Source organism: Mercenaria mercenaria, unplaced genomic scaffold (assembly GCF_021730395.1).
Source record: "Mercenaria mercenaria strain notata unplaced genomic scaffold, MADL_Memer_1 contig_2908, whole genome shotgun sequence".
Lineage (NCBI taxonomy): Eukaryota > Metazoa > Mollusca > Bivalvia > Venerida > Veneridae > Mercenaria > Mercenaria mercenaria.
Genome location: NW_026460998.1, coordinates 1 through 14,848, shown reverse-complemented (window position 1 = coordinate 14,848; position 14,848 = coordinate 1). Strand labels below are relative to the sequence as shown.

The 14,848-nt window shown below is 35.3% G+C and overlaps 2 protein-coding genes across 2 annotated transcripts; both read right to left on the bottom strand.

The window, feature by feature from the left end:
* Window positions 1–726: 726 nt before the first annotated feature.
* Window positions 727–5,424, bottom strand: LOC123541057 (BTB/POZ domain-containing protein 6-B-like). The gene is made up of 3 exons (XM_053533611.1): window positions 5,273–5,424; window positions 2,442–2,739; window positions 727–2,221 (listed from the first exon to the last, which is right to left on the bottom strand). Exons 2-3 carry the CDS (start codon window positions 2,735–2,737, stop codon window positions 1,243–1,245), a joined length of 1,275 nt encoding a protein of 424 aa, XP_053389586.1. The 5' UTR covers window positions 2,738–2,739; window positions 5,273–5,424; the 3' UTR covers window positions 727–1,242.
* A 3,581-nt stretch (window positions 5,425–9,005) lies between these two features.
* LOC123539952 (ficolin-2-like) lies at window positions 9,006–10,547 on the bottom strand. Its single transcript, XM_053533610.1, has 3 exons — window positions 10,387–10,547; window positions 10,116–10,227; window positions 9,006–9,365 (listed from the first exon to the last, which is right to left on the bottom strand). The coding sequence occupies exons 1-3, from the start codon at window positions 10,545–10,547 to the stop codon at window positions 9,006–9,008; spliced, it is 633 nt and encodes a 210-aa protein (XP_053389585.1).
* Window positions 10,548–14,848: the final 4,301 nt, after the last annotated feature.

Sequence of the window (14,848 nt, the reverse complement as noted above, 5' to 3'; positions counted from 1 at the left end):
CCTCGCCCTGATTTTTCGGCTTTTCAACGTTCTTGATAGCAGTGATTTTCTCAGGATCTGGTGATATTCCCGATTCAAAAAAGACATATCCGAAGAATTTTATTTTACTTTTTCCAAATTCACATTTTTCTTTGTTGAGTGTCAGATTTCTGTCTTGTAGCCGTTGCAGAAGTGCTTCTAAGTTCGAGTCATGATCTGTTTGCGTTTTCCCATGAATGATTATGTCATCTGAAATGTTCAGCACACCATTTAATCCATTTATCACTTGCCGTATTTCATTTTGGAAAATTTCTGGGGCTACACTTACACCGAAATTTAGCCCTTTGTACCTCCAAAGTCCAACATGGCTTGCGAACACGGTCATGTTTCTTGATTCCTCGGAAAGTTCGATCTGATGGAACCCTTTGTAAAGGTCCACCTTTGAAAACACGGTGGAGCCATTTAGTTCCATTATTATGTCATCCACTGTAGGCACGACATGTCTTTCACGCTTAAATGCTAGATTCGCTTTTCTCATATCTACACAAATTCTGACATCATTCGGAGACTTGGGTTTCGAAGCAACGACCAATTTCGAGATCCAGGGTGTAGCACCTGTGGCTTTTTCAATTACATCAAGTTTTTCAAGTTTCTCGAGCTCTTGTGCAACTTTATCACGGACGTGAAACGGAATGCGTCTAGCTGCCTGGGCACGTACGTTTTTGTTCTCTCTAATTATTCGTTATTTTGACCGATATGATAACCTTCGATACTATATATCGATCGAACCTACAATACCGGTATTCGATTTATATCGAGAACCGGTACACACCCCTATAATGAGCAATAGTATAAACATTTTCCCTTTTCAAAGTTATCTTCCTTTGATATTAATGACTGTACTAATTTTCTTTAATATCGCGGCCATGCTATAATCTCAATACCAAAGACCGAATGATAGTTCTTGAGTAATACAGTGAAGGGTTTTTGCATCTGCCAAAATTTATCTTGCTACGTTTTTCAATTTCTTATCAACCTTTTACTTACAGCCGTTTAGTCATTTCATTTACATCACGTGTGTCAGTTCTTATATCAACTTCAAAAAATGCATGTTGTTCACTTTTCTTTCGCTAAACACATGTTTCAAGAGTTTTACATTATTTATTTTTACAGCTATACCCAGCTTGTGATAATTAATGCACAAACTGGCATGTATCGTCACACCAAAGTTATGGTTGGATTCAAGCTCGATTTTGTATGTATCTATTCTCTGCAGAATGTTATTTTGTTCACCTCTTGCGGTATTTCATCAAATACAATTGACAATTCTCCGAATGTAGCAATGTGACATACTCTCCTATTTGTTATATATCTATGATGTGTACGCGACACATCAAAACTGAGTTGATACTGCTCACCTGCTCTAAGTACTATTTTGCTTGTATTTTGTAATCGCATTTCTCCGTTAAACTTTTCAAAGTCAGCAACACCGACACTTGAAATGGATACATCGTCGACCTTAACGGTTAAAGACTGGAACTCTAAAATCGGTAATGATTGAAGAAATATATCGAAGTTACTCCTTATCTTGAAAACGTATGCATACGATCTGGACGTGCTGAGGGAACCTACATTTTCTAGGTTAACTATTAGACGCTTATCATGGCGCGGCAACGAAATATAACTCCCTACACGACCTGGGGTCTTCGTTTTCTTGGTAACCATAAATTGCAGTAGAAATATTTGTTCCTCTGCTGGAAGGATTTGCGTGGGAATAACCTCGTTGGCAAAATTATCAGGTGGTATTGCTGGAAAACGAATTTTCCCTAATATCTCTCCGAGAACTCTTCTTTTATTTTCAACAGATGACTCACTATTTTCAGATTCACATTTTTCTTCAGCCCATCGTAACGCCACGTTAAAGTGAAGTATCTCTTCGCTCTGCAATTTCTCATCATCAAATACCAAAAGGAGGCTTTCATACGATAATTTCTTGATATCGTCGTTTTGGAAAACCGATTGTGAGTTCTCGACAATAAATGTGTAACACTTGTTCTTTAATTCTTCAACATCAAAGAATTTAGCTTGCTCGTAGATTGTGCAGACATTGTCCGGGGAGATTGAATTTTCGAGGAAACATGAACATGATTCTTCCAACCCGCTCAAACAATATTTTTTTGCTGCATACAGACATCTAAGGACAGTTTCTCCATTCAGTTCAGCTTTATCTGTGTAGATGTACCTGTAGTATAAAAGGAAGTTATTCAATTATGGTGACTGTTATACTTACATTTTGGGACCAAATTTAGACTTTTAAATGTCAAATGTTATATTTTTATGTTTTTCATTCCTGTGGTGTTTGCGATATAATAGGTTACAGACACAAGTATAAGAAGCGAGTGTTTTTCTTGTGACAAACATTAAAATCTTTTAATAAGTAAAGCAACTTAAAATTGACTTACCGGAGTACCAGCTCAAAAATGTCGGGTTCCGTATCTTCAACATCAATTTCGGTTCGGTTATTTGCCAGTGGTCCAAAGAACATTGCTCCAAATACCGCACTGCGCATGCTCAGTATTAGCTTGTGCGCTTTGAATTTCCGGTCGCCATGTTTTTTGAAAGAGAAAGTCACATCTGACATAACTTTCGTTTCTAAAAGAATTTGTGCGCATTCTGCTAAAGATTTGTTGTCTCTCCATTCAACATTGACTTCGTCAGTCTGCATGTATGTTTGTTCGTTGGTGTTTTCATTGTCCATTTCTGGAAGACGCAATATTCATTTAAATACAAAGTCTTTTTGTTACATTTTAACATAGCATCTCGACCGGCCGCTTATAGATTTCTAAAAATAAACCTAACATAGTATAACTGAAATCTTTGGATCTAACTGTATGATAAACACATATAATTTCACCGCCTTGAATAATAATAATAATTATTGTTATAATTATAATTATAAAAGAATTATTTACAGAGAGTAAAACTCATCAAGTTATATACATAACTTATTTTAACGGGACCCTCTAACAAATACCATACCATGATTTTCACATACAAATAGAAATATCACAGTTTTGTAAATAGAAATAAACACATGTATATACATTGTGAATCTCTATATTGTGTTCATCAAAAGAAGTATTTTAAGTAACTATTTAAATGACTTCAATGTGCTAGCAAATCTAATTGAGTAAAGGATGTCTTTCAAAATTTCTATGACCATAAACGGTAAATGAAAATGAATGTTTAAGAGAACGAGTTTTTAGGTCCGGAAGGAACTGTATGTCAAAATCCTTTTAGAACGAAGACTAGAGTATGTAAATTTCAAATGTGTCATATACGAGCTCGTACATGTACCATTACTAGTTTCTAGTTTGTTTTTCTGTTACCTTTAAGATTTTAATTAACAAGCAATCGTTACCATAAGACGTAAAAACAGTAACAAAGCGCAGTGAAGTGAAAGCAAAAACAGCGTTTCTTAAAAGATCAATAAATGATCAAATGCCAACTAAATGAATGATCTATTTAATGGTTCCACTTAATAGGTATAGTGTAAACTCAAACATTTGGTGGTATTGACGAACAATAAGTATTAGTATTAAAATCATGAAAAAGGTAACACCAGTGAAGGTAAAGTGATCCTACCTTTATATATGATAAATTCATTATAAAGATTCATTGTTTTCTTGTTATCTTTTGTTGTTGTTTTTTTTGTGTGTTTTTTTTTCTTGGGGTCGTGGGGTGGGGGTGGGGGGGGGGGGCATAAATCAATCAAATCACTGTATTGCATTTGTACTGTGTAACCTAAGGATACATACAATTATGTGAAAGACAAATTTGGACTAGATAAACTATGCTATCTAATCCGCATGATAACAGTGCAAACAATTTTATGCAACACTTGATACTTAAACACTGTTTACATTTCAGTTTAAACCCAAAAATACATTTCGAACAAGGAAGATCTCAGTTAAACTGAGTGATATGATATATGAATAAAAGACCATAAATATCGTTATCAGGAAGGTAGATGTGTGTGGGACAGGTTCAAGTTTAGTATTACAAACGGTAATTTTCCCAAAAATTAATGAGCAAATCGCCTTTTATAATGAATAATTCGGCAATTGTTTTTAATTTCTGAAGTGAACATTACATTTATACTATATACTACAACTATACTATATACTATAACAACTCTTGCATTGATTTTTTCCTAGGCTTTAAAAAAACATTTTTACATTATTTTCTATTGTTGTTTATCACTAAAAATTTGTATTTTACACTCTATGATATAATTACTTAGCATCGTGTTGCTTTTCTTTCTGTTTCTTTGTAACCAGGCAAGAGGATTTTGAAGTTCTCGGTAGAAAACATTTTTTTCATATCAATCACTTTATTAGCTAGTCATTAATAGTATTATCTTCCACTATTAGTTTACGTTTTCTGTTCTGTATGTATATATACAAAGTCTATCATGTTGATTTTTTGTATCACGGTTGATAGAGTTCTTGTTCAAATAAAATATACAGTTTTTTTTTTTTTTTAAATAGACCAATACATTTATTTGAATACAATTTCATAACTGTTTTATCTGGTCCTATGCCAAGTTCATCGCAGAAATTTAAGAATAAAATAATTATTAGATATATATGTGTTTTTGTGGGTTCAAGTTATATTATATTCTATAAATCAGTCTGAAATTGACAAGATACCGAGCTGACAGGAAATGTCAAAATACTGCATTTCTTTTGGCTCCCCCCCCCCCCCCCCCCCCACAACCCCCCCCCCCCCCCCACACACACACAACCTGGACCCCTCAGGAGGGCGCCCCGCTTGACACGCAGGGGGCCTAAATGGCCTCCTTGACTACCGGCAAATTTTCCTCTTTTTTTTTACAAAAGCTCACTCTCGCCCCTGTTAGAAATAGTGTCTAATAATAGGGCAAATAGACCCAACAGGCTAATATTCAAGATACATTCATATGGATTATATATGTGGTTAGCTCTAGATGTAGTAATGATGTTATTGGTGCTTAAATTCATATATCTATGTTAAATAACCTCTGGTCCGTCTGTTGTACGCTACAGTTTACTAGATAGTCATATAGTCATATTCGATAATGCATCTACGAGTAACGTATAGTGCAATTTAAGCGACCCTGATGATCATACCAGTCTCTTTTGTTTTTTATTTAGATCTACTAAAATATAAAAGATAAATACATACTACTTCTAGTATAAAAATCATAAAAGCTGTCAGTAAGAAAATAAAAAAGTAACTTTAAGAAGCATACCTAATACCCTTTGAACTCGAAACCGAAAATAGGAAATTTAGGTATTGAATTCCCATGTGTGACGATACTATTTTCGTCAACGTGTCAGTATAAAAGCGCTACCGTAGTGTACACAATGTTAAATTCTGATCCGACTTCATTCCAGTCCGTACTAGCACGGATAACACGTACGAAGTACCGTATAGTATTGTGCCGTCCTAAGTCCTCTAACAATTACTAATGCAACCTCTCAGTCGGACTGTTGATTATATCTCTATATTTACCGTGTTTACCCCTGTTTTCTTGATCGTTTTAGAATGAGCTAAAACAATTAAATTGTTATATCTAAAATAATGAAGCATGATTTTTTTTTTTGTACATGTGACTTGACAGATTTTCTTCACACAAAAAAACGCATATCTTGTAGTTTTTTCTTCAAGGTTTGTTGAGTGTGAGTATGAATTAAACTTGGTCATTTATGTGGGATGGACGGACAGTTAAATCGCTAAATGCTCGGGTGAATAAAAAGTATGCGTAAGAAAAATAAAAATATAACAGCATAAGTATGAAAGTAACAACGTCCAGCAGCAACTGCAGAAACAAACGACATGCCATCTAACAATGTTAACAATTTCATAAATCAGTACAAATTAAACCATAACAGGGTAGATGCTTTTCTCCTAATTCCTACATACAACGGACGGAGGGAGTTGTTTTTTGTCTTACAGTTTTCTTAGTCGTGCCCTTAAAAGTTAGGCTCTTGTTGCTCTGACTTCAGACAAGTTGGTTACATTGGTGTAATTATACCTTAAATTTACCTTAATTTTATATTTGGCTTTATTTATTTGTTATTTTTGCACCAGTGTTAGAGCCTTTCTCAGCGGGGATTTTATTTACATTGTGCTGTTTAACTTGTAGAAAATAGGGTAAGTGCGAGGTTGGCATGCCCTAAACGCGTTTAACTCCCGCCCCCACCCCCCCCCCCCACCCAGTTTCCTTTATATAGGTTACTGACCGTTCCAAGGCGATGCCCCTATTTTCAACTAGTTGTTTTGTCTGTCTTGTATTGTCTGTTGCGTATGTTTTCTTGTTTGTTGTAAGAGTTTTTCCCCCTATTGCCCTCTCCTTTCCCTTGCATTTACGCTACTTGTTGCATCCCCTCTCCCTTTACTTTTAGTAAGTTTTCGTGGCTCCCCTTTGTTTTGGCAGCCGAATCCTAAGACGGTACTTTATTGTTTTGTCCTACTTGTGTGGGTGCGTTTGTATGCTTGTGAGTTTATAACGGTGCCCTACTGTTATTCAGTTGATCGTAGTTGTGTGTTTATCTTTGGTACATGAGTGTCTGCGCTTTTATGTGGTTTATGTTGTAGTGCGACTGTTTTTACAGAACATGGCATTCCCTTGTATATACGTCCTTGTTCAACTTTCCCCTTCGGGTTCCTGCTTCCCCCCCCCCACCCCACTCCCCACCCCGACCCCACATTTCGCCTCTGACCATTTCCTTCCCCTTCATCAATAATTAGCATAAATTAATATGTACTTGTTGGATGTTTGAAGCAACCCGTTTGAAATATGTTTCCATTACAGCTTCTTTTTGTTGTGGGCCTACTGTGCAAATGCGTGGCTCTGGTATGGGCGGCGGTTACCGCCAAAATTAGTAAATATACAATCCATTCATAAACAAGTCAGTCAGTGCAAAGCATTTCAACGCCGTCTAGTCTAAAACTCCATCCCGTCCAATATATTTGCATTCAACGCATTGTATATTGAAACCATTTAATACAAAACTTCATTCCATCCATCTAAAGATGGAACGATGCATTGAAAAACTTGTTGCGATGCACCGTCAAATTCAGTGTTATTTAGAAGAAAGATGTTTCACGAAAATAAGGTCCCTTTCAATATTTAGATAAATCGCAGGTACTGTTTAAAATTAAATGTTAGAATTTTACCACAAGGTCAGTTTTAGGACAAATTTTAAGATATTCATATATGTAAAACTGATCCAGATTTTATATTTATAACAGGTCAAACTTATGAACTGATAGTCTTATTAACCCTTTACAATGCAATGTACTCGTCTTTCGTTAAACGGCTTCACATTTGGCTGCATGGCATCAAATTTTGATACGCCGCTCCAAATCACACAACACGGTTTCAGTATGCATTAGACGGTACCAAGCTTTAATGAATCGTTTCATTTTACACTGCACGAACTCATATTGCGTTAAACGTCTTCACATTGCACTGCATGGCATCAGGTTTTAATACACCGCTCTTAATTACACAAAGCGGTTTCAATATGCATTAGACGGCGTCAAGTTGTAATAAATCATTTCATTTAACACTGCACGTAGTCATGTTGTGTTAAATGGCTTCACATTGAGCTGCATGGTGTCATGTTTTGTTGGATGATTTCATATTACGGTGCATCGCAACAAGTTTTTTAATGTAGGCATAGGAAAAAGAGATCAATATAATTGCACCTTTACTAATCCTACCAGGTGTTCTGTATTACAAAAGTGCTTCTATTGTGACATTTCGATACAAGCAAAACTGTATTATCTGCACTATAAAATACTTACTGGTATTTCATTTTATTATCGGCTTGTTAAAAGTTATTTTTTACCATAAGTAAGTTGACAAAATCATAGGAACCAGTGGTTCAGGGTTAAATCAAAAACATATTAATAAATCCTAAACGATTTTGTTGTGCAAAAATGTATATTATTGTGTTTTAAACCGTTTTCGTTTTCTACTCTATTGTGTAATTGCAAGGGAAGTAAACTAATAAATATCTCCGCTTTAAAGTACTAGCCCAAGGCAAGAGTTGACATTCTTCGCGGATCACAACTTTGAATTAAATATTAAAATTTCTGTTATTAATATTAGCAAAACTATCATACATTGCACATTTGTGAAATCATTTTTGTTAATTTCAAGGACTTGGAAATCAATTTCTAGACTTTATTTCATGTATTTCTATCAATGAAAATGTTAGGGTCTATCTCTATTTAATGCATCGTTCCATCTTTAGATGGATGATATGAAGTTTTGCATTAAATGGTTTCAAAATACAATGCGTTGAATGCAAATTTATTGGACGGGATGGAGTTTTAGACTATACGGCGTTGAAATGCTATGCACTGACTGACTTGTTTATGATTGGATTGTATATTTACTAATTTTGGCGGTAACCGCCGCCCATACTCTAGGACTGCGTTTTTGGTGCTCTGTGCTTCCGAAAAAGCTAACCTCACCTATTATCTTTTGTATTTAATTGTAACATGTATTTAATTGTAATATATTTTGAAAGTAAAGTCATTTATGCCTTGGTCAAACAATTAAGTAATAAAAATATGTAATCAAAAAGTCTTGATGGTAATAGATGAAAGAAAGTGTTATGTACTATGACCTAGATTTAATTTTACACATAGTACAATTAAGATGACACATGTATTAAACGCTACTAAAACAGTTCCAGAACATAACAGATACAATTTTTTCATAACAACTTATTCTGCATAGATTTACATTTTGTGAAAAATTAATTGATTTCATTGCAGTGATATGTAAACAAGAAATTGGGGAAATAGCATCGTTATTTCTTTTTTAACACTGACTGACCATGTCCTTTATCTTTATGGTGACATTTTTTTCAGAATGTTTTTCGTCGTCCAGTATCTAATACCTCCTTCTGTCCATTTACTGTACACCCCGTTCAGGCCTCCCAATACCCAGCACATTTATACCATCAACTAGCCCCGTTTACGACCAACGCACAATTTCTCGACGAAACATCATTTTCCCTATCAAAAGTCGAGAATTTCATGTTGTTATAGTAACTCAGTAACTCCTGAATACTGCCATCATAATCATAGGCATCAACGTTCATAGTGTATGCAGTTGCCGCTTCATGAACGGTAAACACTCTGTAATGCGCATATTCGGTTGTGCCATCATAATTTTCCATATCGAAATAGATCTGGTTTCGACCTCGTGTCAAACGGTGAATTTTCTCTAAACCTAGCCAGTGAGAACCATCTATATCACCAAAGTCTCTAACATAGTCTTCCCAAGACCGATAAACGCTAACCCTACCATCTATTCGCTTCTGCAATGAAGCCAAAAAGCAAATTTAAGATATAAAAAGAAAAAATATGTACAAGTTCACTTCCGTTTGGTCACGATTTATAATGCGATGGTCATGTCTGAAATTTTATCCCACACTTTGATTAAATTAACTTGATTTTCTCGTTTTTCTAACATAGCTCAATTATAACATTTCGTGATGAAAAGGGTGTCATATAAACAGAAATATTGTAAATTGAGCATTGTAAAATCAGTTACTTTCGTAGGCGCGAAATTTCAGTGTATTGGCCAAAACGGGAATTTTATTTGTTTCTTTCTTGGATTGATTTAACCATAAAATCCACAAAAATTGGTCCAAAATGAATATTAATGATTTCACAGTATCTAATGTTTCTAAGTCTCAGTTTATATATCAGATTTCAAACCTTGATAGATATGAACCTTTCTTCTTTCTGCTACTATGTAGACTTGTCCATAACGTTATGATATGTCAAGTTATGTAGAAATAATGAAAGAGTTATACTGAATAAAAGTCAAGTTATATAGAAAAAATGAAAGTTACATTGAATAAAAGTCAAGTTTTATAGAAAAAAATGAAAGTGTTATATTGAATAAAAGTCGAGTTATATAGAAATAATAAAATATTTATATTAAATAAAAGTCAAGTTATATAGAAATAATGAAAGAGTTATATTGAATAAAAATGAAATACTTTCAACATGGTTACATACTTTCGGGAAATGATCCAAAATAAGTATATAATCATACATACCTGGATCAAAGTCCAGCCTCCGTTGCTCATGTCGCAATATACAAAGAACGGACATCTTCCATCTGGTAAAATAGGGTAAACAGTATGCCATTTTTGTAGATTTCCAATCAGTCTGTAAGAAAGAATTATCCACAACATTTTCTATTTTTGATGTCTGTCATTCTATGTTCATTGGCTGAACTGAAAACAGCCGAATATTAAGAAGAAGCTTTCAAAGCGCCGAAAATTTATATTTTGAGAATGATTTATACGTATATAATATGTTAGATACCTTTCGAGAAGCCTTCTATAGTGGTGAATGGAGACGTAATTTCTTGTTGAACAAGCTTCTGGAGTTGTTGTACCTGAACTTCTAGAGAACGAATTTTTTCTTCCATCTCCTTTGGGCACGAGTTTGTCACGAGCGCTTCCGTGTTTGTCGTGCACATTCATGTGGCATGACCATAACACACGTAAGCAACGGTAAGTGTAGAGTAAATGTATCTCAAAATAAGACTGATTAGCCAAGACGAATTCTGAATTTAAATACAATTCACAGAAATAATGTTTAACGTTTGATACATGCTAAAATTGCATTTTATTCCACAGTTCCTGAAAAGTACGACGGCGATTTGATTTTTTGCCGGGTTTTTGAAGAAACATCCGGCTTGTAGATTAGGTCTGTCAGGACGGATGGATGGGCGGATAGATGGAATAATGAGTATCATGTTAACCTTTTTATTCATTCAATATCTTGACAAGTTTATCATATAGGGCCTTGACACTTCATAGGTATGTTGGTCCTGATGTGTACATGAACCCTATTGATTTCAAGGTTACTGGGTTAAAGGTTAAGGTCACAGGAACCTGAACATTGAAAATGGTTTCCGCTCAATATCTGAACAAGTATTTTACCTAGGACCACCTTGAACCTTCATAGGTATGTTGGTCTTGATGTATATATGACCCCCATTGATTTTAGGGTCATTGGGTCAAACGTCAATGTCACAGGGACCTGAACATGTTCACCTTTTTGTCAACTCAATGTCTGGACAAGTATTTCACCTAGGACCTTGAAACTTCAAACATATGTTGGTCTTGATGTGTACATGACTCCTATTGATTTCGGGGTCACTGGGTCAAAGGTCAAGGTCACATGGACCTGATCATTGAAAATGAATATCTGGACATGTATTTCACCTAGGATCTTGAAACTTCTTAGGTATTTGGTCTTGATATGTACCTGACCCCCATTGATTTTAGGATCAAAGGTCAAGGACACATGGATATAAACATTGAAATGTTTGTTTTATTACTTTTATTGTTTTACACCAATTTATTTCTTTAATTTCATTTTCTACCGGTTCATTTCTTTTTATCCCTTTTCCCTCATTTGGGGGTTATTTATTGTGTGCTATTATTAGAACTTTAACTCATTATCATCTAATTCGAAAAACCCGGCCAAAACGCCGTTAGCTGCTTATTATCACCAGATTAGTTAAAAGTCTTCCTTACTAGGGGTAAAGATATAAATTCGGAAATTTTATATCAACGGTAAATACAGTACAACTTGCATTAAGAGACCGTCTAAGGGAAGGGCAAAAAGCTGTCTCTCAACACATTTAGTCTCTTAATACAACACTATTTGTCATTTAACAAGACGAATAGGAACTGAAGAAGTAGTCACTTTATGCAAGTGGTTGCTTAATGGACATGGTTTCACTACAGTTTGACACTACAACTAATATATTTATCTCTTTTGTTGGGTTTCACGTCGCACCGACACAATTATACGCCATATGGCGACTTTTCAGCTTTGATTGTGGAGGAAGACCCCAGGTGCCCCTCCGTGCATTATTTCATCACGAGCGGAAACCTGTGTAGAACCACAGACCTTCCGTGAGCCAGCTGGATGGCTTCTTCACATTCTACAATTATGACAAATACTTATTAATTTACAGTAATTAATATTAAGTCTAGCGGCGAACTGATGTTTCAAGACATTGACAAAGCCTTGTGAAAATAGTAAGAATCACTACACAGATGTAAGTGAGGCCCTGATGTCAATGTTAAAAATATTGTTTTCATTTCTGCCGGTTTTCCAAGGAATTTTTGAAAACGTGAACGCTCATTTTATGCAGGTAAAACATGTACTATGCGTTTTATGCGTTGGTTAAATTCTCGTTTTACAACTGATTTACATTGTCAAATATGTTCAGCGTACGTATTCTTCGTGTATATAACTTAACATACACTGCTGACAGAGGTTTGCTTACGGGAAGTGCCTCCTATGAACACGGTTTATCCTTCTGGATCTTTGCCAGAATTTTGTTTATGTTCTTATCTTTGTTTTATTTTATTATCTCATTTGTTTTACTAGCCCTCCACAAATATGACTGTTTCCAGCCATTGCTAATAATTCATGTGTTTTTGGTATTTTCTGATCAGAATAAAGCAGTAATCACCATTTTAAGCTAAACTTGTTATATCATTTGCATATTTTGGTCAAAATTGATTTTTTCTGAAGGTAGGCAAAATTCTGATTTTTAAGGTGATTTCCCACACCTTGGTTTCGCATCAGGGACCTTATTTTAGATAAAAACGACAAAAATGACGACTTTTCGAGTACTTTTATCTGTTTCTTACTAACGAATGATAGAAATAAGAAAATTAAGACAGAATAACGCTTAATTTAATGAATAATTAACATAATCTGTGCAACTGACACGTTTTTTTTTTTCAAGATGGACCGCCCATCTTAAAGGGCATATTTCCGACAATGCCATTCTATCAAACTGAAAATTGTCAAAATTGTTGACATTTGGCTTATGTACAATAATTAATTGCGAAAGAATTATTTTCAGTCAGTCAGTTACGATCCATCCGCCCTTTCAGACACAATGAAGCATAGAAATACCACGTACGTAAAGAAAAGACCGCTAACATGTCCCTTTTCATGTTCTTAAATGGTATTTTTGTTGCCAAACAGGGAAGTCCGAATTTGAGTGTAGGTGGAAAGGCAAGCTCATCTGACCGGACCGAACACGCGTTCCTAGCGATGACAATGTAGCAGGAGTAGAGAAGGTAGTCTACTTTTATGTAGCTGTACAGAATTATTTTTTCTTATAGGTAAGAAGGTAATAATTCGCCGGATATACCTCCGTGGTCCACTCGAATGAAGTCCATATCAATATAAAATGTCATTTCCCCTCCCGGTAAAAGCCATTTTCATGCCAGATATAAGCTTTATTGATGCTGGATTGTAAAGTGGAATGTATGCAGATGATTTTAAGCTACGTTATATACTTCAAAAGTTGAGTCGAATCTGTTTGTTAAAATGAAAGTGAAAGTAGGTATTTTTCTGATGTCTTTCTACGCAATATTAGCGGTTTCATTGCCCATAATTCTATGGGGGGTTTTTTGTTGTATTTTTTTAGGGGGCGGTGATTTTTTGTTGTTGTTTTTTTTTTCTTGCCTATAGACGCATCGTTTAGACAAGGGTAGTCTCGCTAGAAGTGAAAGCTATAAATTCTGATTAAAACATGTTATGATTTGTTATGTTTACATAGAAATAGTAGGAGAGGCATTTAATACTTTCCAACCATTTCATTTGTTGTTAGGTCAGGGGCCTCAAATTAACCGACCTATATATGATTTTACAAAAGGAACTTTTTTTTATAAACATGATGAAGATAGCAAGTAGCAAATAATTTCCTTCTTCCCTGTCAAAACAATACTAGTAGATTCAGGTAGATATTGTTAGATGTATCACATTATAAAATACGAAAACATAAGTGTAATATATAGTCTAGCAATTATGCTTGATAGCTTGACAATGTATAGCAGGTGTAGGAACGTATTCAATGTTATCCTGTCCAACCTTTGACCCTACTTCGAAGTTTGGTTTTAGATATAAAATACCCTCGTGTCACGAACGCAAATCCTACAGCAATGTATGTTTAAGAGAAAAATACATAGACAAATTAATGACAGTAACTGAGACTAAAAGTTTTGCGAAGTACATGTACAATGTACTGGCAAAATAATCGACCAGTTACGCAAAAATGAAAAGAACCTTCAATTAGAAAGGACCTCTTTATATTTATATAGTGCAATAACTGGTTCTAAGTTCGCCATCTCATTTGTACTTTCTCGCACAGAAAGCGAGACAAAAAAGCCTCCATAGGATTCGAAAGCTTCTGTATTTTTCGTTGTCTTAAACAAAAAACCTATATTCATCGCCTTGGAACGATTAGTCACAACAATGCCATTGGAAGTTTTAAACAGCCAAAATGTACACAAAACCTTACATTTGCATCTGATACCACTAAACTTGTTAAAAGGGATGGTATTACAACCATGGCTAGGTAAAAATTCAAAATATTTAAAATAAATTGCATACGGGTTGACAGTACGGTTCCCGTGTTACCTAAATGTTGTTGTTTTGGTTTTTTTTTTTTTTTTTGTCTTTTTTTGTTGGATTTAACGTCGCACCGACACATGATAGGTCATATGGCGACTTTCCAGCTTTAATGGTGGAGGAAGACCCCAGGTGCCCCTCTGTGCATTATTTCATCACGAGCGGGCACCTGGGTAGAACCACCGATCTTCCGTAAGCCAGCTGGATGGCTTCCTCACGCCCCGAGTGAGGCTCGAACCCAGATCGATGTGGGGCAAGTGATTTGAAGTCAGCGACCTTAACCACTCGGCCACGGAGGCCCCCACCTAAATGTACAGTTCGTATTACCTAAATG

Bases quoted from the DNA above. Each gene is read 5' to 3' on its own strand.
- LOC123541057 (XM_053533611.1), bottom strand. From the start codon at position 2,737: ATGGACAATGAAAACACCAACGAACAAACATACATGCAGACTGACGAA. The intron at 2,222-2,441 runs GTAAGTCAATTT...TTTATACTACAG, and splicing joins ATTTTTGAGCTGGTACTCCG to GTACATCTACACAGATAAAG.
- LOC123539952 (XM_053533610.1), bottom strand. From the start codon at position 10,547: ATGAATGTGCACGACAAACACGGAAGCGCTCGTGACAAACTCGTGCCC. The intron at 10,228-10,386 runs GTATCTAACATA...TCTTTCTTACAG, and splicing joins TATAGAAGGCTTCTCGAAAG to ACTGATTGGAAATCTACAAA. The intron at 9,366-10,115 runs GTATGTATGATT...GCTTCATTGCAG, and splicing joins GAGGCTGGACTTTGATCCAG to AAGCGAATAGATGGTAGGGT.